Raw genomic sequence first — 25532 nt, forward strand, 5'->3', positions numbered from 1 at the left:
TCACTAATCTCTTTTGACTTTGGCACAGATACATCCTTCCACCCCACCTTCCTGATTTGCTGCTTGGTCTCCAACATCATCTGTTCCGTGATCTTTGACCATTGTTTTGACTACAAGGATGAATACTTCCTAGGGCTACTGGCTGAAAACCTGCAGCAGGTGGACAATTTGGGGGTCAAGGTACCTGCTGAAGCCACCCCAACCCCAATCACACAGCCCTTCCTCCACAGTTCCTTCTTTCAGTTCAAATGTCTGCCAACATAAATAAGTCTGTATGTGTGTTGACCTCTTGGTTGGATACTGGAGACACACCAGGAGCCAAGGTATACCTAGCTGTGTCATCAAGCGATGACAGACATGTGACCAAACCTGATAGGCCACAAGGATCAGGGCCATGGCAGTCCATTCAGTCCATGCTCAGTGAACCTGCCCTCCTGTGCAGGGAGGTGGGAAGTGGGGAGTTAGGGTGTGGGGAGGTGACTAGAGTGAGCTCAGGAATGCACAGATCATGGAATCCAAGGTGTGGGGAAAGGGAGGCTGTGGTTATTCTCAAGAGGGGAATATTCACTTGGGTAAGCTCTGGCCCCAAAGGCAGAAATGCTGAGAGATACTGAGGCAAGTTTTCATTCTTTGCTTCATTTATTTAGCTAAATATATATATATATATATATATATATATGTATATATATATATATATACATATATATACACACACATACATATTTATGTATATATGTATACATCACTCGTGGAATTCTATTAATAGGTGGAAGGAAACAACTCCTTGAGTTTAGAAGAGCTGCTGAAGGGCAGAAGAGGTGAGATGGAGATGGGACTTTCCCAAGGAGGTGGCATCCATGGAGGGGAGGGATGCTGGCTCACAGCACAGTCTTTTCAGAGGCAGGAAGACAGGGAGAGAGTTCGGGGGCCATTCTCTGCAGAGGTGGGGACACACATGACCCTGGTATCCTTGATCGGCTTCCCTCAGCATCTTTGGCGGGGCAGGAACTGGATCTGGTAGCTGGGGGGCACTCTGCCCACCCCACTCTCCCGGGGAGTAAGGTCAATGTCCTCAGGGGCTACGGGGGTGGCCACGGAGAAGTTCTGAAGGATGGTGGTGAAGAAGAGGAATAATTCGGTGCGGGCGATGCCTTCGCCAAGACAGATGCGCTTCCCTGTGGGGACAGAACAGAGGTTCACAAGGTGGACATGAGGCACAGAATCTCGGATCACAGTGTGCACTGGGAGCAGATGCACACATTTTGCCTGCTCACACCCCAAAGCCCAGACACCTGTGTTCATTGCAATAAAGTTGTGTGGGATTAGCCTTTAACTTGTAGCCACAGGAGAATCTTAGAGGATTTCAAAACTCTCTGAAAGTAAGTGCCAATTGTGTGGTGGATGCACCTTGCTCATGTTTTTGAGACAGAGTTTGTAAGCTTCTGCTCAATTTCCAGAGATTTCCATGGCCCCAGAGAATGGAAGGATGCTTGATTGTGTGTGTGTGTGTGTGTGTGTGTGTGTGTGTGTGTGTGTGCATCTGCCTGCACATACAGACAAGTGCATATTTCTGACAATATTTTTCATGTCTGTCATACCTAATATGGGAAGAATGGTACCTATCTAGAAGGGCTCTTTTGAAGATAAAAATTTAGTGTTATCTAAAACTTTTAGAAGACCTGACCAGTTCAGTTGAGGTCAGTCGCTCAGTCATGTTCGACTCCTTGCGACCCCATGGACTGCAGCACACCAGGCCTGCCTGTCCATCACCAACTCCTAGAGCTTATTCAAACTCATGTCCATAGAGATGGTGATGCCATCCAACCATCTCATTCTCTGTTGTCGCCTTCTCCTCCCACCTGCAATCTTTCGTAGCATCAGGGTCTTTTCATGTGAGCCAGTTCATCTCATCAGGAGGCCAAAGTATTGGAGCTTCAGCTTCAACATCAGTCCTTCCAATGAATATTCAGGACTGATTTCCTTTAGGAAGGACAGTTACTAAAGGCAAATGTAGGGACTACGTTGTGTTGGTCTCTGGGTGGGTGTGGTGGGGAGTTTGTATGCCAGGTGTCTGCCTGGCGATATGTATATTTACATGTCTGTGTGTTTTCTTCTTATCTCAGCCTGAGAGCCATGGGCTCCAGGAGTTCTGAAAAAAACAATAACAAATATATGTAACATTGTGTGTAGGACTGATGGTCCTGGGATCTGAGTGGACAGATTCCATGAGATTCTCAGAGGCATATGGATCCCCCCACCACAGTTCTAAACCATAAACCTGGAGTGAAGGGAGAATGGAAGGAGGCAGAAGAAAGGCTGAGACCCTGACAGCCTCTTCCTTTTAAAAAAAGAAATTAGTTTGATTTGGTTTCTTTTTGCTTGCACCAAGTGGCCTTTGGGAACGTCAGTTCCCTGACCAACGATCGAACCATTAGTCCCTGCTGTGGAAGCCCAGAGTCAACCCGTGGATGGCCAAGGAATTCCCCCTCAATCTTCCAAGTGGTGAGACTTCATGCCCATTGGAGATAACTGGAGAATGTCTACAACTTCTAGGCTCATTTAGAAGTTAGGACACAGGAGCCCAGCAGTACTCAGAGTGGCGCTCCCAGCTGATTCTCCTCCTGTCACTGAATCTGCAACTGGGCCCTTCCAAGAACATTCTGACTACAGCTCCCTCCAACCCAGTCCTTCCCATCCTTTGGGCTCTGCAGCAGGACATCCTCTGGCTCTTTCTCTCTGCCCATGGCTGTCGGCTTCAGTCTTTTCCTCTGTCTATACCTTCTGCCAGGCACTGTATCTTTGCTCTTTATCTCTTCCCTGTCCCACCTTCTTGAATCGTATGTAAGTCCCTTTCTCTGTCTATTTGAGTCTGATTCTCCCTGCAGTGCGCTTGCGTTTCTTCAGTCTCCCTGCACAATCTCTGCTTTCCTCTCCTTCAGTGTTTCTTCCTCTCTGCTTCTGTCACTCTCTCTTATCCTCTCTGTCTTCCTCTTTCTCAGCCTCTTCTTTCTCCACCTCCCTCTATTATCTCATTCACTAAGTCTCTTTCTACCATTATCTCTCCTGTCTTTCTGTCTGTCTCTCTCTGTGTGTTTCTCACTCACTCTCTCCTTATCTGTCTGTCTGTCTCTTTTCTACTTTGCCACATCTCTGCCTCTCTTAAAACTTCGGACAAGACTGTTTAATGGAGAAACTGACGCTCACCCACCACCCAGACATCACAGGTCCCCTGGCTCTCCCTGAAGAAGAACTAAGGAGGGAGGGGACATCCCTGCTGGTCCAGTGGATAAGACTCCAAGCTCCCAATGCAGGGTGACTAGTTGGATCCCTGGTCAGGGAACCATTAGTGAGATTCCCGCTACAGCAACTGAGCCTGTGCAGCAACTACTGAGTCCGCATGCCCTAGAGCCCCTGCAACACAGCACCCAGAGCAGCCAAAGGTTTAGAAAGAAAGGAGAGAGGAAGCCATTGCACTGGGCACAGCTAGAGGCCCGGAGTCACTGAAGTCACTGGTGCGATTCAAAACTAGGAACTTGATGCATGGGTCCACCTTCTTCCCCAAGGAGGGGAAGCTGGGCATTGGGATTTCCTCTGGTTGGGGTCAAGGAGAAGACAATAGCGACAGAGTGAAATCAAAGCAGGTCAAGACCCTCCCTGGCTCCCTAGTCCCAGTAGAACAAATTCAGACTCCTCCCAGCTTTCAAGGCCCCACCCAGCTGAGCTCATCACCCTTGTTGTTCACTTGCTAAGTTGTGTCCAGCTCTTTGCGACCTCACAGACTGCAGCACACCAGGCTTCCCCATCCTTTACCATCCTGAGAGTTTGCTCAAACTCATGTCCATTGACTCAGTGATACTATCCAACCATGTCATCCTCTGTCGCCCTCTTCTCCTGCCCTCAGTCTTTCCCAACGTTGGAATCTTTCCAAATGAGTCAACTCTTCACATCAGGTGGCCAAAGTATTGGAGCTTCGGCTTTAGCATCAGCCCTCATAAGAATATTTAGGGTTGATTTCCTTCAGGATTGCCTGGTTTGATCAACTTGCCATCCAAGGGACTCTCAAGAGTCTTCTCTAGCACCACAATTGAAAAGCATCCCTTCTTCAGTGTTCAGCCTTCTTTATGGTCCATCTCTCACATCCATACATGACTAATGAGAAACCATAGCTTTGACTATATGGACCTTTGCTGGCAAAGGTCTCTGCTTTTTAATACCCCGTCCAGCTTTGTCATGGCTTTTCTTCCAAGGAGCAAGCATCTTTTCAATTTATGTCTGCAATCATCATCCACAGTGATGTTGGATCCCACAAAAAGACATCTACCAGATTCCGCTTTCTCCCCATCTATTTGCCATGAAGTGATGGGACCAGATGCCATGATCTTCATGTTTTGAATGTTCTTTCACACTCATCAAGTGGCTCATTTGTTCGTCTTCACTTACATTCTTCTTCACCCTTCTCTTCTGTAATCCATGTTCCAGTCTTCCTGAGTTCTTTCTCAGATGAACCATGCCATCTCCACCCTCAGGCTCTGCCCTTGCTTCTCCCTCTGAAGGAACATGCCTTCCAGTGGCTGGTTGATACTCCCCCATGAGGTCATAGCTTAGAAGACTGTTTAGGGTACGCTTTTCCTCACAGACCCACCAGGAGTAGTCAGTAGTTCCTATTTGATGTTCCCAAAGCCCCCATTAGAGCACTTTTCATAACTATGTTTCGTTCCATGAAGAAGAGTTGGCCTCTGAACACTTATGTTAGCCAAGGAGTTCTAAGTCCACTGCAACATTTATTCATTTATAGATTTTTCTGTAACCATATAACGCATGCTCATCTCTCTTGTTGGACTGTAAAACTTCCTGGGGTAGGAACTGTGTCTCTTTGTGACTTGTCTGATGGGTTATCTTCAACCTCTGATAAAATGTTTGGCTCATAGTGGTGTTCAACAGATTTGATACCTGTGTGTAGAGAGGAATACTTGTTGCACTTACAGAGTTGTGCCTTTGGGATGTGACCTTGGTTCTCAAGCCCCCTCTAGGGTTGGTGTGAAGATGAGATGAGTTAATACAGGTAAAGCAACTGGCACAGATAAACTGATCAATGAAAAAAGACCTGTCTTTGATTGTCCTCAAGAGGTCATGTCACCTGAACTCTGGAATGCAGGCCCAGCTTACCTATGGAGAAGGGCATAAAAGCGTCAATTTTCTTCACCATCCCTTTGGCATCCAGAAAGTGGTTAGGGTTGAAGTCATCTGGTTTCTCAAAGTAATGAGAGTCATGGAGAGCAGAGCTCAGGATGGGATAGACTTCTGTGCCCTGAGGGAGGGTCACAAGATTGAAAGATATCTCCATTTCCTCCCCCAACCCACCCCTACACATCCTGAGCCAAGAGTGAGTGATAAAACTAAAAAGAGGTCAAGGTTGGGAGATGAAAGGGAACCCAGGAGAACCACACGAGGGAGATATGGCAGCCCAGTGAGGTGCTGTACCTTGGGGAGGATGTACCCTCGGAAATGAGTGTCTTTAGTGACCATGTGGGGCACACCCATGGGGATGAGGTCCGAAAATCTCTGAATCTCATGGATGACTGCGTCCGTGTATGGCATTTGGGCTCTGTCATCCAGGGCTGGAGGGCGATGTGAGCCAATCACCTGGTCGATCTCCTTGTGGATTTTCTCTGCACAAAAGCGTGGGACCAGTGAACCTCAGTTATATAGATATTTCACCAGGAACACTGCTTTCTATGTTGGAACACAGTTCAATGTTCTGTGAACATTGGTCCATTCATTTCCAGGCCAATAAGCCCAGAAAATCCATAGGAAATGGTTAGATCATTGACAGTCCTCTGAGTAACCAGCTTGGAGTGGGAGGAGAAATGGGAAAAATACAAGAATTTTCACTCTTTAATATCTAATGAACATTATGGATTCTCTCCCAACATACACATGCAAACACACACACACATGTCAACCCCAGTTTTGCTCAGAATTTCAGGCTAAGAACTCAAGGCTATGAACCTATCAAAGTTCCTCCTCTAAGATGAGTAGAAAATGAACTAATATTTATCGTATGTATATTATAGGTGAGGCATTGTGCTAGGTCCTCAGGAATATAATAGTAAAACACATCAGTGGATTAACCCATGAACAACTGGGTAAATAAATGAGCACATCAATCATTTGATCAACTAGTAGAATAAATCATGAGTGACTGCTGCTGCTGTTGCTGCTAAGTCTCTTCAGTCATGTCTGACTCTGTGCGACCCGATAGATGACAGCCCACCAGGCTACTCTGTCCCTGGGATTCTCCAGGCAAGAATACTGCAGTGGGTTGACATTTCCTTCTCCAATGTATGCATGCATGCTAAGTCGCTTCAGTCGTTTCCCACTCTGTGTGACCCTTTGGACAGGAGCCCACCAGGCTCCTCTGTCCACAGGATTCTCCAGACAAGAATACTGCAGTGGGTTGCCATTTCCTTCTCCAATTCATGAGTGGAAAGACTGATAAATGGAAGAATGGTAATAAATGGATGTATTCTTAACTTGTCAAAGAGTAATTTATTACTAAATGATCCATAGGCAAATAAATGAACTTGTCGAACCAATAACTCATATGAATGTTTGGATGGCTAAACTTCTGGAAGGACATGTGAATGAAGGCATTTAAAAGAAGAGGTAAACAGAGGAATCAGTGGGTGGTTGGATGGATTGAATGATAGAATTATAAATCAAGGCTGAATAAATGAGTGCATTATGAAATAAATAAATGAAAACATAGATGGATGAAGGATGAAGTGAAAAACAAGCAATGGAAGGATTAAGCTATGTAACCTAGTTTTAGAAAAGCAGATGGATGCATGAATAAATGAAGAAACAGATGAATCAGTGACAAACACTTCATTTAATGAATCACTGTTTCAAATGATTAATAGATGAATCAGTTTGTCCAAATAAAGCATGTATGCATATATCCTAGATGAATCACAGATGAAAGAATCTGAGGGCACAGGTTGACTGATGAGTTGAAAGGACAGATGGGTAAATGAGTGGGTCGATCTTTAAGTGATAGAAGAAACAGTGGGAAAACAGATAGACAGATTTTATGATTATTTTGGCCACACTGTGCTACTTGCCATATCTTAGTTTCCTGACCAGGGGTTGAAGCTAGGGCCATGGTAGTGAAAGTACGGAGTCTTAAGCACTGGACCTGCAGGGAACTCCCCAGATTGACAGATTCTTCATTCATCCATCCACCAACAGGCCTGGTTTAGTTGGGTAGATCATTCAAAACCTGCACTGCTCAGAGGACTTCCCTGGTGGTCCAGTGGTTAAGGCTGCTCACTGCCACAGCATGGGGTGCAAAGCCATGCCTGGTCAGGGCCAAGTGAAACAGAAAAACAAAAACACCCTAAGGCTCCTGGTGTAAGAGGGGAAAGCTGCCTCTCGCCTTCACCAAAGACCTCTAGCCCCATTTCTGGACCTGCAGAGGGGTCAGAAGCCCCTCCCAGTTCCGTCCCCAGCCTGCCCACCTGCAATGTGCGGGTACTTGAGCATGAGCAGGAACCCGTAACGGAGCGTGGTGCTGGTTGTCTCCGTGCCAGCAAAGAAGAGCGACAGAACAGACATGATGAGGTTCCGATGATCGAACTGGCTTTGGGGGTCGGACTTATCCTGAATCCAGACGGGAGGGGCTCACATCAGGGGAGGCCGGGGGCCTGCTGCCCACGCCTCTTCTCTCCGGGTCCCTCCGCCTGTTTCTGGCCCTTTCCCCTTTCCTCTATGCTCTGTGTCCCACCATCTCTCTATCTCGGTCTCAATCTCCCTTTGCTCTGTCTTGCTCTGTTTCAATCATCTTCCATGTCATTGGTGTGTTTGTCCCCCTCCCTCTCCCAGTCTCTCTGGCTCTGTGACTCTTTTCACCAGCAGCTGCATTTTCCCCCTTGTCCTGTATTTCCCCTACCTCTATCTCCTCCCCGCAACTCCCCGCTCTTTCATCTCTCCCTCTTCTCCCTTCCAAATCTCCCCTCCCTCTCCCTTCTGCTCACTGATCTACTCCTTTCCCCACCCGTTTCACTCTACATCTTTGGGTCTCCTGCCTTCCACCCCATTTCCTCTTCCAAATCCCACTTTTTCCATGCGGAGCAGGTAGCAGTCAATGAAATCCCGGGGAGCATTGGGGTCGAGGGTCTCACGGTGCTCCTCCACACTGCGGCCAATGAAGACGTTGATTTCCTGCAGGTTTTTGTAGATTTGCCTGTGTGAGCCAGGAAAGTACCTCAGGAAGCTGGGGTAGAGCTCAAACAGCTGCAGGAGAGAAGGGACTGTGAGGCCCTTGCAGGGTTGAGCTAGCGGGTCACAGGGAGGGATAGCCCTTCTGCCCAGTACCCTCACAGGGGATCTCTGTTTCCCTGTCTCTCTCTCCATCTCTCTCTGCCTCTCTGGGGTGTCTTGGTCTCCCTGTCTCTGACTCTCTCTCCACCTCTCAGGCTCTGTCTCCCTCCGGCTCTCTCTCTCCACCTAGCAGCCTCTGTCTCCCTCCGGCTCTCACTCTGTATCTGAGCCCCTCACTCACTGCTTCTGTGTCTCCTTTGTGTAAGAGATCACATTTTCTCTTTCTGCATCCTTGCCCCTCTCCTTGTGTCTTATTGTTAGTCTCTGGCCCACCTGTCTCTCTCCTTTCCACCTCTCCTCATCTCCATGGGTCTCCTGCTGATCTACCCTCTGCCCTGTCCCTGCCTGACCCGCCAGTTTACCTCTTCTACTCAAACCCCTCTGCCTCTTTCCTCTTGCATCATTCTTGCTGTGTCAGGCATTTATAACATGATGTCTAGAAAAAATGAAGCTGCTGACTGTCTGGGAGCATATCTCTATGGCGTTGCCTAATGAGAAATGTAACTTCTAACTTGTTGCCAACAATTGCAAGAAATGCAGCATAGTATAAACTATGATGTGCAATTCCTCCTTCACCTGTCCTTCGAGAGATAACATGGTTAAATGTTTGGCAGAACTCCTTCCAGACTTTTCCCCTCTCTGTGGTTCTCTGTTAGAGAAGAAAATTGCAATCCCGTGTTGGACTTGGGCAAGTACTCATCTGAGCCACTTTCCAGATTTTCCAGGCCTGACTCTCCACTAGGAGGTCATGGGAATTTGGATTTGTGATATTCATTCCAGTGACTCTGACCTTCACGCTTGGATGAGAACAACAGCCAGGCAGACTTTTCTGAAGTTTCACTTTTTAGCTTAACATACAATAGGGGTGGGGTTTCCCTGGTGTCTCATAAGGTAAAGAATCTGTCTGCAATGCCTGGGTTGGGGAGAACCTCTGGAGGAGGAAATGGCAACCCCTTCCAGCATTCCTGCCTGGAGAACTGTATGGACATAGGAGGAGCCTGGCGGGCTACAGTCTCTGGGATCATAGAGTCAGACACAACTGAGGGACCAACACTTTTACTTTTTGTAATAGGGGTATTTCTAGGTTAATTGAGAAAGACACACTTTATCTTTTTGCTTTAAGAGAGGAGCAGGTTCATGTGTGTGTCTTTGAGTCCTCTTCCTGTTCCTCCGTCTTCCATCACTCCCCATTCTTCTTCTTACTCTCTCAGTCCTTGTCTCACCATCTCTGCCTTTCGCCAGGCCACTGTGTCCCTTTCTCTCTCTCTGTTGTCTTTGCCCCTCTTCTGACTGGAAGCTGCAATTCTGGTTCCCAAAAGCAAATCACCCCTCTCCCCTGCCTGATATCCACCCAAGCTCTGCACTCCCGGACCTGGCTGAACAGGGAGCTGACGAGCAGGAAAGTTTGGAAGATCAGGTCCAGCAGCCTCCGGAACTCAGGATCTTTGTAGTCAAAGCGTTTTCCAAAGACAATGGAGCAGATGATGTTGGCGGTGATGGAGTGGAAGTAGAAGACGGGATCCTGGAGGGCTCCTAGAGGGAAAGGGGTGGTTCGCAGGACACAGACTCAAGGGCCGTGGGAGCTGTCTCTGTGTGACTCTCCTCTGTCACTCAGTTACAGTAAAGAAAAAAAAAAAAACCAAAAACAGCCACATAACAGCCAACACTCACTAGCCTAGAAGTTGTGCAGGCCCTATTCTAAGCACTTCACATATTATTTTATCAAATTCTCATGTCAGTCCTGTGAAGAAGGTGCAGAGCACGTGTTCAATCAATTGCAAGTGCCATTGACAAAGCTCTGTTTTCCTGGTCCCTTAGTTGTCCACACTTCCTCCCCCACCCCCCATTTTTTTCATCCGCCCCTAGAGCTCTCTGGTCCTCTGTGAACTGCTCTGCGCTTGATGGTTGGTGTCTGGATGGGCCAAGCTCACCCCAGGCGGAGGGAGGACTGGCTGTGCACCAGGAGTGTAGGTCAGTGCGGCCTCTCCCTGGGTCTCTCCTGTCCACTGTCTCTTTTTCCCTTGCACACCCTTTCCTGAGCCTCTCTGTCTCTCTCCAAACTTCATGCCTCAGTTTCTCCCTGCCATTGTTCCTTCCTATCTCTCTGAGTCTCTTCTCTTTTTGCCTCGATCCCTTCATCTCTGTCCCTTTATTCCTCTCTGTGTCTCCATCTGAATCACTGTCTCAGCTTGTCTTTCTTCGGAGTCCTTCCATCCTTATACCTCTCTAGCTCCCCATGGAGCCATTGGCCTCTTCCTCCCAGACTCTCCATTTATGTCTCAAAATCTCTTAAGAAAGCATCTTGTCACCCCTATGTCTCAGGACGTTTCTGAGGAATCCTAAAGCCCCCAGAAGTGCCCACCTGACTTTCTAAGAGCAGAAAACCCCGACTGCCCCCCTGCTCACTGCCAGTGGTTCACCCAAAGAAAGGAAAACACAGTTTGTCTTTTTTTTGAAATGTCTGTTTTCTCTTTCTTTCTCTTTACTTTCTTTTTATTGAAGTCACATTTTGGCCCTTGACAGATACATTCAAGCCACGAACTGGTTCCCTTGAACGCAGGAAATTAATGTGCTATTTACTGCCTGAGTCTTCCTTGCGTTCCCCTTGACCCTAGACGCCTGTATCGCTCCTGTCCCCTGAAATTCCCACCTACCCTCCTCTGCCCTGTCTCTTTGCCCCTCTCCCGGTCCCTGCTCCTCTGCTGGCCTCCCAAGCTCTGTCTCCTCTCTGTCTCGACATCTCTCTCTCTCTCTGCCCACCTACACCCTCTGTCTTTTTGCTACTGTGCTCACAGGGCTTCCCCATGTTCCTCTCCTGCCCACACCCACCCCAGGGCTCACCCTGGGACTTCCGCAGCTCCTCCACCAGACACTGAGCCTCCTCCTGAATCCGCTCCTCCACACTCCGCTTTCCCATCCCAAAGTCCCTCATGGTGGCCAGAGAGAATCGCCGAAGGGCCTTCCAACGTTCCCCGTTGGCAAAGATAACACCTAGGGTTTAGGAGAGGCTTGGGTTGCAGAGGACTTTTCAAGGAGTCTCCGGGTCCCGCTCCACCCCTTATCTTCCGTTCCCAGGCTCACCCTCCCCCATCCCCATCCTCATCCCCTGTCCCCTCCCAGTGGGCCTGAGGCCCTTACCGTATCCCTGGACAATGGGGTCAACAACGGCGATCTTCGCTCGGCCAGAGAAGGCCTCGGCCTGGTCCACCAAGGCCTCCTGAATGGCCTCTGTCCCACATATGATGACCACTGGCCTTGGCCCCAGGTACACCGTGAAGACATCCCCATATTTCTGTTGGAACTGCCAAGCACACCCACAGCCAGGGCTGCTGTTAGTCAGCATGCACCGCTGTCCCCATCTCCATTTTTAAACCAGGAAAACACTTGTGTGTGTGTGTTGGTCACTCAGTTGTGTCTGACTCTTTGCGACCCCATAGACTGTAGTCCGCCAGACTTCTCTTTCCAAGGAAATCTCCAGGCAAGGAAACTGGAGTGGGTGGCCACGCCCTTCTCCAGGGGATCTTCCCAAACCAGGGATCGAACCTGGATCTCCCGGATTGCAAGCAAAGTCTTTACCATCTCAGCCACCAGGGAAGCCCTAAAACACTTACATATAGACTGGTAATCAAACACTTACATATAGATTGGTAATCAAACACTTACATATAGATTGGTAATCAAACACTTACATATAGATTGGTAACTAAACACTTACAAAAAGATTGAAAACTAGCCACTGTCCCAAGACCTTACACCCCAGTCTGCCTTTTTGCCTCCCAGAACCCAACAACTAAAAGATTAACCCGTGACCCAGCCCAGTCCACACTGGTTGGCTTGGTTGGTGTCTTAAGCAGCATGTGTGTGTGCTAAGTCACTTCAGTCGTGTCCAACTCTTTATGATCCTATGGACCATAGTCCCCCGGGCTCCTCTATCAATGGATTCTCCAGGCAACAGTATTGGTGTGGGTTGCCATCCCCTCCTCCAGGGGATCTTTCTGACCCAGGGATCAAACCAACAACTCTGACATCTCCTGCATTGCCAGGGCAGTTCTTTACCACTGTCACCACCTGGAAAGCACCCTAAGAAGCACAGATGCTTAAATATTCCTATTAATAATTTCATCCCAGTCCAGGGGATATTAGTTGAGTCTGGTGAGATCACTGGCATCTCAACTGAAAAATCATCCTTCTTGGAACTTCCGTGGTGGTCCACTGGCTAAGACTCTGAGTTCCCAATGCAGGGGCCCATGTTCAATCCCTGCTCACGGAACTGGATCCCACATGCCGCAACTAAGCATTTGCATGCCAAGGTGAAGAGCACCTAAGACCTAGCACAGGAAAAATAAATAAATAAAATATTTTTTTAAAAAATCATCCTTCTTGTGACCCACCTTCAACCCCCATCTGCCTCCTCGCAATTTCCCCAGAGATCCAACCACCCACTTTGGAGGCATGAAGCTAAACTGATAGCCTTCTGGGGGTTATCATGAAATTTGAAAAATCATAAAATCAAGTTTTGCGACTGGGACAACAGCTCAACAGTATTTATTGAAGCTGGAGGCATCAATACTAAGTAACTCAGCCACTTCATTCCCAGAAATACACTCAACTAAAATGCATACATGTGCTCAGCAAAATAAAAAACATGGAGATTCATAGATGCATTATAATAAAATACTCTGCAACATAGGGAATAAACAACTAGTGATGAATTCATAATGTGGGCTAATATGCAGCCATGAATAAAAATCAAGCCACTGCTACAACCAACAACAAGCATGAGACTCACAGATGTAATGTTGAGTGAAAGAAACTAGACCCAGAAGAGCTCATATGTCATAATTCTATTTATATGAAATCCAGAAACAGATAACAGGAACTTATGGTGTGAGAATAATAGGAGGTGATGACTGGAAGGGGGACTTAAGGAGGTTTCTGGGCATGAGCCAAGTTGTTACGTATCTGTATGTCAACTCCATTAGTATGTTCCTTTGAAAAAATTCACTGAACTGAGCACTTAGGATTTGTGTACTTTACCCTAAAGGTTAAACTTCAATTACATGTTGACTTACAGAAGAGGAAAGAGAAAGACCATATGATATCACTTGTATGTGGAATCTAAAGTATGACACAGTCAGAAGATTCTGCATGCTACACAATGTGGCCAAAGAAATAATAATTAAATTAAGGTAACACAGTGTAAAAAAAATTAATTTAAAAAGTGACACAAATGAAACAAATATGATACAAATTAACATACTTAAGAAACAGAAACAAAATCGCAGACATAGAGAACAGACAGGTTGTGTCAAAGTGGAAGACATGGGGATGAAGTGGGAGGCTGAGCACAGCAGATGTAAGCTTTTAGACATGGAAAGGATAGACAATGAAGTCCTATTGTGTAGCACAGGGAACTACATTCAATATCCTGAGATAAACCATGATGGAAAAGAACATTTTAAAAAGGAATGCGTATATACGTGCAAGGGAATCACTTTTCTGTACAGCAGAAATCAGCAAAACTTGGTAAATCAACGATACCGCAATTTCAAAACTTGATTAAAAAGTGCACTTAAAATTATAAAAAGGTTAAGCTTATCGAAAACTCTTTCACCGTGATGTCTGCAAACCCTCTTTGCTGGTCTCCTTACTGCCTTTCCTGTGCTACACACAATCCTTTCACTACACACCCCACCCTATCTTGAAACCAGAGCTACCTCATTAAAATGTAAATTAATTAACATCCCTAACCTGTTTCAAACCATCCAGCGCTCCTCCTACCCTGAGGCTGAGACCTGAAGTTTCCCCATGGTGGACAGAGCCCTACACGATGTTGCCTCATCACCCCTCTGACATCTGCACCCACTCACACAGACCTTGGGATCGCACAGATCCAGGCTCCCTGTGGTTCCCCAAACATGCTGAGCTTGCTCCTGCTTCTGAGGTCTGCCACTGACACCTGTCGCTCATTGATGTCATCCACAGGCATCGTTCAGGGTGTCTGATCAGCAACAAGGCAAGATGGAGCCTTTCCTTCACCACTCAATCTAAAGTAGCTTCCAGTAGCTCCTGTCACTTTTGTAAAAAATTATTTATTTTTAATTAGAGGATAACAATTTTACAGCATTATGTTGGTTTCTGCCATATGTCAACATGAATCAGTCGTAGGTATATCTATGTCCCCTCCCTCTTGAACCTCCCTCCCACCACCCACCCCATCCCATTGCTCTAGGATGTCACAGAACACTGGTTTGTGGGTCCCACCACTGTTGAAAATATCACCTTGCTTTATTTTAATCATAGTGCTTACCAACCTAATACTTCCTTCTCTGTTTATGTGCCCTGTCTAATGCCACATCATCAATGCCTAGAATGTTTCCTGGCACACACAATGTGCCCAGTAAGTTGCCACTGAATGAATGAATAAATGAATGAATAGATCGAGTAACTTCTTTTTAATGAGCACTTACTGTATACCAAGCTCTAGGCACTATCTAGTCCTCCCAAGTCTCTTATGAGGCAGGCATTCTTATCATCACGACCTCATCTTGCTGAAGAGAAGCTAACACTCAATGAGTAAGAGTTGAATCTGGAACACAAACCCTCATCCATCTGACTACAGAATGATTTGGAAGTAAATCATGACACCTACTAACCTATGACCTTTCGTTCCCTCACTCCCCCTATCTCTCTCAATGTCTCTCACTCTCCAAAGACACAACGAGAATGGAGGATCATGGGGAATTTCCTGCTGGTCCAGTGGTTGGAATTCCAAGCTCCCAGGGTAGGGGGCACGAGTTCAATCACTGGTTTGGGAATTAATCATGCCGCATGACACAACAGGAAAAAATGAGGATCACGGACACACAGAGGATCCTTGCAAGAGCTATAGAAGAGATTTAGGGGGTCTGGAACTAGCAAAAATTTATGCAAAATGTATGTCAATATTTACGGAGGAGGGGATCCACTGTGCCTTAAACTCCCAAAGGATTTAGTGATCTCCAAGTTGTCAGGAGACCCAGGAGAAGGGGTTTCGACCCCTGAGTTGGGAAGATCCCCTGGAGGAGGACATGGTAATCCACAGCAGTATTCTTACCTGGAGAATGCCATGGACAGAGCAGCCTGCCAGGCTACAGTCCAAGGGGTCACAAGGAGTCAGACACAACTGAGTGTGCATGTGATAACAATAAATAAAATTATAAATTATTAGGCAGCTTCCTTCTATGAAGGAGAGGAAAAGGCCTCCATGCTGGACTCGCACATCCCCTCTCTGAAGTCCCAGGGTGTAACTACAGCCCAGTGCCTTCCCCGGGCTGACCTCACTCTCTATTTCTCTAAGGTGAGGACGACTCCTCTTCCAGCCCACAAGGTGTTGTAATCAAGGCCTAATGAATTCACTACACAATACAGATAAATCTTAGCCACTTAATTCTAAGTGAAGAAACTAAGTCCAGGTATTTCCACCAAAGTCCATGATGTTCACCCTTGTGATGGAAACTAAATAATATGCACTAGGGGCCCCATATCTGTGATAAAACAGTCTCCCTTAAAATCAAGGGTGGTCCAGTGGTAAATAAAAACCCACTTTCCTATGCAGAGGACACGGGTTCGATCCCTGGTCGGGGAACTAAGATCCCACATGCCACAGAGGAAGTTAACCAGACTGCCACAACTAGAGAGCTCTCGAGTCACAACTACTGAGCCTGCGCGCTCTAGAGCCCATGCACTACAAGTGAAGCTGGCACATCACAACTAGAGGAAGTTCACACACCACAGCAAAGGACCAGCAGAGCTCAAAAAAAACAAAACCACACAAGACAGATGACAAGCCCGAGACTCAGGAGTGTGGTCACTGCAGGGTCTGGGGGGAGGGGACAAAGCCCTGGGGCTGCTGGGGTTACTGTCGAGTGTTCCCTGAGCCTGACCTGCTGGGCAGCGGGCTCGCGGGTGTAGATGACATGGTGCGTGTGCTCGGTTGCTCAGTCATGTCTGACACCTTGCAGCCCCATGGACTGTAGCCCCCCAGGCTCCTCTGTCCATGGAATTTTCCAGGCAAGACTACTGGAGTGGGTTGCCATTTCCTACTCCAAGGGATATTCCCGACCGAGGATTCAAACCCACTGACAGGCTTATTCTTTACCACTGCACCACCTGGGAAGCCCATGGATTCCATTATTAATGCATAAATAGATCATCCATCATGAAATCATGCCTAGAGAGCCACGATACAGGCCCTGGTAAACACTCCAGGATCAGCCTCTCATTGCACGTTAGTGTTAACATTTGGTAAGAACTTGGGACCTGGCCTCCTTGTTACCCCTCCCTCCTCCCCTTTGTCTGGCTCAGGCTGGGGCCAATCTTTCACAGCTTTTGTTGGCAGAGTAGAAACCTATTAACTGGTACTACCCCTTCTCTCTCACTACCTGTGGCAGGCAGGGACTCGGGAGAGGGGGACAGAGGAGCAGGGATTTCTATACCCTCGGCTCACACCCAGACACCACTTCACGCCTGCCCACCCTCTTCAGCGACAGTGCCACACACTTCCAACTCAGCAAGAGACACCTCTGACTGCCTGATCGCCATCCACCACACTTCAGCTTCACATCCCTTCCTCGCTGAGGTTCCCACATCCCACCCTTGAGCCTGGAAGGATGCCTCACATACCCTGATGAATGATCCCCAAGGATGGAGGCAAGGAGCCACCCTCAGACCCTGCACATCTGAGTCTCACCCTCAGGAAAGATTTGAGCAGGCCTTTTCTGTCCATCTGCAGAAGGTTCCCCAGGAAGGGCAGGGGACGGGGGCCAGGCGGGAGGCGGCCATGGACCTTTGGGCGGCCTCTGGCCAGCAGGACCCAGAGCCCAGCGAGCAGAGCAAGGAGAAGGAGCACGCTGAGTTCCATGGCCGCCGTGCAAAGGTCTCCCAAACTGCTGGGCTCTGGCTGAGCCTTTTATGCTAAGACTGCCTCCACACCCAGTTATGTAACATCACCCATACTTTGGCATCCTCCGAGAGTGGGAACTCAGAAGAAAAGGAGCACATACTTCCTGCTCCCGCAGTCAGCTGGCCTGCTTCCCTGATACCTCTACAGCCCCTCCCTAGAGGCTGGCAGAGACACCATGGTAGCCATAACAAGGTCCCCATGAGTCTGTTAACTTTTGTGGGTATGGGGAGCACCCGTTGTCTCCTGGCTTTAGCTGTGTTCGTGGGTTTGTGTTTAATACTTTGGTTCATACCTGCTTCCATGTGTGTGCTTGTGTGATTCCTACACATGAAAGAGGCCTTGTATTTATGTGAACATGCCCATGTGTGTTTCTGCACATGAGTGTGAGTGTGCTTACACATGTGTCACTGCACGTGTGTGGACTTCCATGTATTTATGTGGTGCCTCACACGTGAAGATGTGTTGTGTTTTCGTGGTGGTGGTGGTGGGGTGAGTCTGTGTGTGTGTGTGTGTGTGTGTGTGTGGGTGTGTGCGCGCCCGCGCATATGCATCAGACAGTCCCTGTCACTACAGAGCTTGCAGACACTCAGCCTTTATCTCTCCAGCCCCACCTCCTTTGCCCTCCCTTCTGTGAGAGCCACAGATGGGAGAGGCAGGAGAAACAAAACAATAGGGGTGAGTGACACAGCTCTGGGGTATTCAGATCTCTGATGCCCTGAGTTTTCTCCCCGACCCCTCCCATCTTCACAGCCTCAGGACTTTCCTCCATCCCCCTATGACAGTCCTTTTCTGTGTGTTTGTCTCCCTCCTGCTGTCTCTCTCCGACTCTGTGTCAGTTTCACTCCTTAAACTCTGAGCTCCAGGAGCAGAGACTGTGTGCAGTTATATCAATGTTCACTCAGCTGGCCTGTCTCCAGCCTCCCCTGAGCATTTGGCAGCTCAATTTGTATCTACCAAATATGCTAATGATTCTGTCTGTGTCCACGTGTTGTGGCCTCGGTCTGGCTTTCCACCTCCCTCTGTCTCTCCTCCTTAGAAGGAGGGTGGCAGTCTCTTTCTTGCAATGTTACACAAACCTCTTGAGGACCCAAAACTCTGATCTCAGCAGTTGAGTAAGACTCCTCCAACCCAGTGTCCCTTGATCTCTTGAAGAGGTGGGACCTGTACTTTCCTGACCTTTGAGAGGCCACTATGAACTTTCCTTAACCCAGGCCCTGGGATCCACTGTGCTGTGTGAACTGGCACTGAACTTAGGGCTTATTCCAGGCCCAGGAATCACCGATGGGGAGACATGAAGTGCTTTACACAGAGGAAATCACCAAATCCTCACTCAGCTAATGGAGTGAATGACAGAGAGGTTAAGATCTTGCCCAAGGCCACACAGCCATCTAGAGGTAGCATCAGGAGTCAAGCCCAGACAGTCTAGCTCCAGAGTCTGTTCTTTCAGCCACTTGACCAGGCTGCCTTTCTGAGACAGATGCAGAGAGAGATAACAGACAAAGAGAAGCAGAAGGAAAAAGAAATGGAAAGGGTGAGAGGCAGAGAGGGCAGTAAGTTCTAAGGGAAAGAGTTCTCTGGGTAAATAAGCAAGGGAGAAACTTGATTAAACAAACTGCTTTCTTTCCTCCAGGACTTCTCTGAGCCCTTAGATTGCTAACTTGAGCTGTCAATCACTCATCAAGAGGGGAGGGGACTTGACAGGAGCTCCCAGTCTATTTGGAAGACACATCATATCTCTTGGGCAAGTGTCTGCTGCTCTTTGAGCTTCCGGTTTGCTCATCAGGAAAATGTGGGTACCTACCCTATAGGATATCTATGACAATGAAAATGAGACCCAATGTGCAGGGGGCCTGGGCCAAAGTAAGTGTTTTTTGAATGCACTGTGGACACAGAGAGGGACACAGAGACTCAGAGACCAAGAGTGAGGAAGGCAGAGAGACAGATAGACCCAGAAAGAGAGACTTGAGACATGACTGAGAGAGACACCCAAGACAAAGCTATGGTGAGCCCTCAAAGGACACAGCAGACATTTACTCATTCATTCAATAAGCAATTATTGGGTGCCTACTGTGTGCCAGGCCGTTTTAGGCACTGGGGACGCAGCAGTGAACAAAATGTGAATATCTTCGCTTTCACAGAGCTAACATTCTAGCAGGAGGGTCAGATAACAATAAACGGTGATACATTCAGTTAATTCCCGTAGTGACACGTAACATACAGGCATCAAGCCCTGGGTTGTCCTTCCTGGTTGTCTATCACCTGCCCACATTTCGTTTGATCAGCATCCACCTGTGCTGGGTACATGGTGCTTTGCTAATCACCCTGGGAGTGGGACACCTTTTATTGTCAGGGAAAGAAGCACAAAGGTGGAAATGGTGATACCTGAGATCTGAGAGGACAGGTATGGCAAAGAGGCATGCAGACTAATGAGACACGAAGAGGAAAACCCAGAAGCCCCGAGACAGAAGCACAGAGGACAGACATAAACACGGGAGAAGTGCAGGCACTTGTGTAGGGCCTTCCCCGGTGCCGTCCCTGTGGGGGCTTCCCAGGTAGCTCAGATGGTAAAGCGTCAGCCCGCAGTGCGGGAGACCTGGGTTTGATCCCCGAGTCGGGAAGATGCCCTGGAGAAGGAAATGACAACCCACTCCAGTACTCTTGCCTGGAGAAGTCCATGGATGGAGGAGCTTGGAGGGCCACAGTCCGGGGGGTCGCAACGCGTCGGACACGACTGGGCGGCTTCCCTGGCCCTGGTGGTTGTAGATGTCTAGTTGCTAAGTCATGTCCGACTGCCACCAGCACTGTCTGTGTGGTTCTCAGGCCTGGCTGTGCCTCTCTGCCCTCACTGTCAAGTGGGGATAACGTCCAACCCCTTCCCCGGGGATGCTGTGAGTTCAGCATCACACCTACACTTGTCACACCCTGGTGGTCCAGTGGCTAAGACTCTGTGCTGCTAAACCAGGGGGGCCAGGTTCCATCCCTGGCCAGGGAACGAGATCCCACATATCACAACTAATGATCCCCCACGCTGCAAGCTGAAGACTCTGCAGGCCACCACTAAAACCCAGCACAAACAAATAAATAAAACTTAGAAATATTTAAACAAGAGAAAAAGCAACTTGGGTAGATTCTAGCATGCACTACCCATTACACACTTCTTTTCCTGCTAAACTCGTTTGAAACATTGGGAGGTTTGCTCCAAATCCTCTTTTGCCCATTCACACGTGAAGGTGCACAATGGTTTCAGAATAACGCTTTTAACTGCATCCGGTTAAATTCCTTAAAGAAGCCAAGCACACGCTATGGCTGAGTCCTTTTACCGTCCACCTGAAGTCATCACAACATTGTTAATCGGCTGTGTGAGACGCTTAGTCGTTCACTCATGTCTGACTCTTTGCCACTCCGTGGACTGTAGCCTGCCAGGCTCCTCTGTTCACGGGGATTCTCCAGGGAAGAATACTTGAAAGGGCTGCCATACCCTCCTGGTTAGTTGTCTATACCCCAATACAAAATAAAGTTCAAAAGAAAAAAAAAAGGCAATTTTTAAGATATCTAATATTCTTCATACACCATTATAAAGTTTTTTTGTGTAAATAAGTGTCAAACTAGAAAAAGAAGAAGTCAATGCCACAAAGTCACACGTTGCACATGATTCCATTTCCATGAAATATCCAGAACTGGCAAATCGGTGGACACACAAAGATCAGTTGTTGGCAGAGACTAGGGGAGGGGAGAATGATGTGCCTGCCTAATATATACAGGGTTTTCGTTTGGGGCGATGAGAAGATTCTGGAACTAGACAGTGGTATGGTTTTACAGCATCCTGTGTGTACTTCATGCACTCAATTGTACTTTTGAAAATAGTACAGCTCATGCTGTATTTGCTTTGAAGTATGTAAGTGAATTCGCTCAGTCGAGTCCAACTCTTTGCAACCCCATAGACTGTAGCCTACCAGGTTCCTCTGTCCATGGGATTTTCCAGGCAAGAATACTAGAGTGGGTTGCCATTTCCTCCTCCAGGGGATCTTCCTGACCCAGGGATCGAACACGGGTGTCAAACATTGCAGACATACGCTTTACCATCTGAGCCACCAGGGAAGCCCATGATAAAAAAAAACAAACAAAAACACACCACACTTTACTTCATAAGATCCCCACAAAAATCAATTTTATTAAAAATGACAAATAAACCAAATGTGTGATATAGTGCATTCTTCTCAGAAATATGTTCAAAAACAAGATCTAGTGGCATCATCTAAGACTGGTGATGACTCTAAATGATATTTCCAGAGCTGCAATTGAAATGTCCTGTGAAAATATCTGTGCTTTCTGGGTGTTTCCCTATGGTCCAGTGGTTAGGACTGCAGCAGCAATGCAGCAGGATTGAATGGGTTCCACTCCTGGTCAGGGAAATAAGATTCCAAATGTTGCAGGGATTGACCAAAAAGACAAGAAAATATCTGGTTTCCATTAGTGACAAACCCACTGTCACTGCTGACATGACTGCAATCTGCCTTCATAAATGAGAGAAAGGCTAAAGTTCAGAATGAGTTTAGTGAAAAACATACAATTTTGTTTTCCATCCAAGTTCCTGGGGTCCCTGAATTCTAGGGGTGCCTGAACCTCAGATAAAGACTTCCAGGTCTAGAGGCTTCAAATCTAGGGCCTGGAGTCCTGTAGGCCTGGATTTAAACACTGTCTCTGGCACATAATGGCTTTGACAAGTGACTGTCCTCCCTAGGCCTCCATTTTGTCAACTATAAAATGGAAAGTTTTTATTTTTTTCTCATTATTTTAAAAATTCATTTATTTTTAGTGAAAGGGTAATTGCTTTACAACATTGTGTTGATTTATGCCATATCACAATATGAATCAGCCATAGGTATAACTATGTTCCCGCCCTCTTGAACCTCCCTGCCACCTCGACCCCCACCTTACACCTCTAGGCTGTTACAGAGCCCAGGTTTGAATTCCCTGAGTCATAGAGCAAATTCCCGAACGCTATCTCTTTTACACATGGTAGTGTATGTTCTTCCATGCTACTCTCTCCATCCATCCCACCCTCACCTTCCTCCTCGCACCCCCATGACCCCAAGTCTGTTCTCTATGTCTGCATCACCATTGCTGCCCTACAAGTAGATTCATCACTATCATCTCTCTAGATTCCATATATATGCATCAATATGCGACATCTGTTTTTCTCTTTCTGACTTACTTCACTCTGTACAAGAGGCTGTAAGTTCATCCATCTCATCAAAACTGACTCAAATGCGTTCCTTTTCATGAATGAGTAATACTCCTAAAATGGGGCTTTTTAAAACAGTTTATAGGCATTACATCAAGAATATGGCTATTGAATGAATCACACAGGTCACACAGCACAGTAAGAACCAAGACCTGGGGTCAGGAAAGTCCATGGTGGCCCCTCTCCAAGGTCAGGAAAGAGCATATGTCGCCCCTGTGTTGAAGTGCACCACAATGTGATCAGCAGGAAACAAAGGTCAGGAGGAAGAAGAGTTTGTGATATGTAAATCCCAGTCCCTACAGGGCACAGACTGAATGTGTCTGGTGTTTCCAGGGCCCAGGTGGGGGTCTGGGTCGTGGCAGGGGCCCAGAAGACTATTGTGACAAGAATAATGATTTTCTGGGGTTTAACTGTGTCATCCCCAAAATTGATACATTGAAGTCCGACTCAGTGGACATGAGTTTGAGTCAACGGGGAGTTGGTGATGGACAGGGAGACCTGGTGTGCTGCACTCCATGGGGTCGCAAAGAGTCGAACATGACTGAGATACGGAACTGAACTGAATTGAAGCCTTAACCCCCAGTACCTCAGAATGTGACCTTACTTGAAGATGCATTCATTCATTGCAAATGTTATCATGTTAAAAAGAGGTCCTTAGTGTGGGCCCCAATCTTGTTAGACTGGTGTCTTTATGAAAGGGGTAGTTCAGGACACAGACACACCCCAGAGAGAATGCCATGGGAAGATAAAGGCAGAGATGAGGATGATGCTTCTAGAAGTCAGGAAATATCAAAGATGGCCAGCAAACCACCAGACACGAGCGGAGAGGACTGGAATAGATGCTCTCCCATGGCTTTTAGAAGGAATCAACTCTGATGACTCCGTGATCCTTGTTACAGCAGACTTAGAAACTAATATAGACTGGGATGACTCCAGATGGAAAGTCACATGATGTATCAGTTTCCTATGGCTGATATAAAAAACGATCACAAACTCAGTGCCCTCAAATAACACAAATGTATTATCTTACAGCTTATTTATTTCCCTAGCTGTATCATCTTACAGGTTTTTCATTTCTTTTTATTATCATACATATTTTCAGTTTCTAGATGTGGCATCTCTTGGCTCATGGCCCCTTCCTCATTCTTCAAAGCCAGGAGCATAGCATCTTCTTTCTTCTCTGACCTCTGTCACTGTCCTTAAATCTTTTTTTTTTTAATTTACTTTTATTAGTTGGAGGCTAATTACCTCACAACATTGCAGTGGGTTTTGTCATACATTGATATGAATCAGCCATGGATTTACATGTATTCCCCATCCCGATCCCCCTCCCACCTCCCTCTCCACCTGATTCCTCTGTGTCTCCCCAGTGCACCAGGCCCGAGCACTTGTCTCATGCATCCAACCTGGGCTGTTGATCTGTTTCTCTATAGATAATATACATGCTGTTCTCTCGAAACATCCCACCCTCGCCTTCTCCCTCAGAGTCCAAAAGTCTGTTCTGTACATCTGTGTCTCTTTTTCTGTTTTGCATATTGGGTTATCATTACCATCTTTCTAAATTCCATATGTATGTGTTAGTATGCTGTAATGTTCTTTATCTTTCTGGCTTACTTCACTCTGTATAATGGGCTCCAGTTTCATCCATCTCATTAGAACTGATTCAAATGAATTCTTTTTAATGGCTGAGTAATATTCCATGGTGTATATGTACCACAGCTTCCTTATCCATTCGTCTGCTGATGGGCATCTAGGTTGCTTCCATGTCCTGGCTATTCTAAGAAATGCTGCAATGAACATTGCTGCAATGAACATTGGGGTGCACGTGTCTTTTTCAGATCTGGTTTCCTCAGTGTGTATGCCCAGAAGTGGGATTGCTGGGTCATATGGCAGTTCTATTTCCAGTTTTTTAAGAAATCTCCACACTGTTTTCCATAGTGGCTGTACTAGTTTGCATTCCCACCAACAGTGTAAGAGGGTTCCCTTTTCTCCACACCCTCTCCAGCATTTATTGCTTGTAGACTTTTGGATAGCAGCCATCCTGACTGGCGTGTAATGGTACCTCATTGTGGTTTTGATTTGCATTTCTCTGATAATGAGTGATGTTGAGCATCTTTTCATGTGTTTGTTAGCCATCTGTATGTCTTCTTTGGAGAAATGTCTGTTTAGTTCTTTGGCCCATTTTTTGATTCGGTCATTTATTTTTCTGGAATTGAGCTTCAGGAGTTCCTTGTATATTTTTGAGATTAATCCTTTGTCTGTTGCTTCATTTGCTATTATTTTCTCCCAATCTGAGGGCTGTCTTTTCATCTTACTTATAGTCTCCTTTGTTGTGCAAAAGCTTTTAAGTTTCATTAGGTCCCATTTGTTTATTTTTGCTTTTATTTCCAATATTCTGGGAGGTGGGTCATAGAGGATTCTGCTGTGATTCATGTCGGAGAGTGTTTTGCCTATGTTCTCCTCTAGGAGTTTTATAGTTTCTGGTCTTACATTTAGATCTTTAATCCATTTTGAGTTTATTTTTGTGTATGCTGTTAGAAAGTGTTCTAGTGTCATTCTTTTACAAGTGATTGACCAGTTTTCCCAGCACCACTTGTTAAAAAGATTGTCTTTTTTCCATTGTATATCCTTGCCTCCTTTGTCAAAGAGAAGGTGTCCATAGGTTCGTGGATTTATCTCTGGGCTTTCTATTCTGATCCATTGATCTATATTTCTGTCTTTGTGCCAGTACCATACTGTCTTGATGACTGTGGCTTTGTAGTAGAGTCTGAAGTCAGGCAGGTTGATTCCTCCAGTTCCATTCTTCTTTCTCAAGATTATTTTGGCTATTCGAGGTTTTCTGTATTTCCATACAAATAGTGAAATTATTTGTTCTAGTTCTCTGAAAAATACCGTTGGTAGCTTGATAGGCATTGCATTGAATCTATAGATTGCTTTGGGTAGAATAGCCCTTTTGACAAT

General features: G+C 46.7%; 1 protein-coding gene across 1 annotated transcript; it reads right to left on the reverse strand.

The window, feature by feature from the left end:
* Window positions 1-734: 734 nt before the first annotated feature.
* Window positions 735-17293, reverse strand: LOC136161357 (cytochrome P450 2B4-like). The gene is made up of 9 exons (XM_065926161.1): window positions 17114-17293; window positions 11521-11683; window positions 11224-11373; window positions 9755-9915; window positions 8119-8295; window positions 7521-7662; window positions 5482-5669; window positions 5167-5308; window positions 735-1175 (listed from the first exon to the last, which is right to left on the reverse strand). Exons 1-9 carry the CDS (start codon window positions 17282-17284, stop codon window positions 985-987), a joined length of 1485 nt encoding a protein of 494 aa, XP_065782233.1. The 5' UTR covers window positions 17285-17293; the 3' UTR covers window positions 735-984.
* Between the last annotated feature and the right edge of the window lie 8239 nt (window positions 17294-25532).

Source organism: Muntiacus reevesi, chromosome 2, assembly GCF_963930625.1.
Source record: "Muntiacus reevesi chromosome 2, mMunRee1.1, whole genome shotgun sequence".
Lineage (NCBI taxonomy): Eukaryota > Metazoa > Chordata > Mammalia > Artiodactyla > Cervidae > Muntiacus > Muntiacus reevesi.

Bases quoted from the DNA above. Each gene is read 5' to 3' on its own strand.
- LOC136161357 (XM_065926161.1), bottom strand. From the start codon at position 17,284: ATGGAACTCAGCGTGCTCCTTCTCCTTGCTCTGCTCGCTGGGCTCTGG. The intron at 8,296-9,754 runs GTCCGGGAGTGC...TCTCTCCTGCAG, and splicing joins TCAGCTCCCTGTTCAGCCAG to CTGTTTGAGCTCTACCCCAG. The intron at 7,663-8,118 runs GTGGGATTTGGA...GTCTGGATTCAG, and splicing joins ACCTGCTCCGCATGGAAAAA to GATAAGTCCGACCCCCAAAG.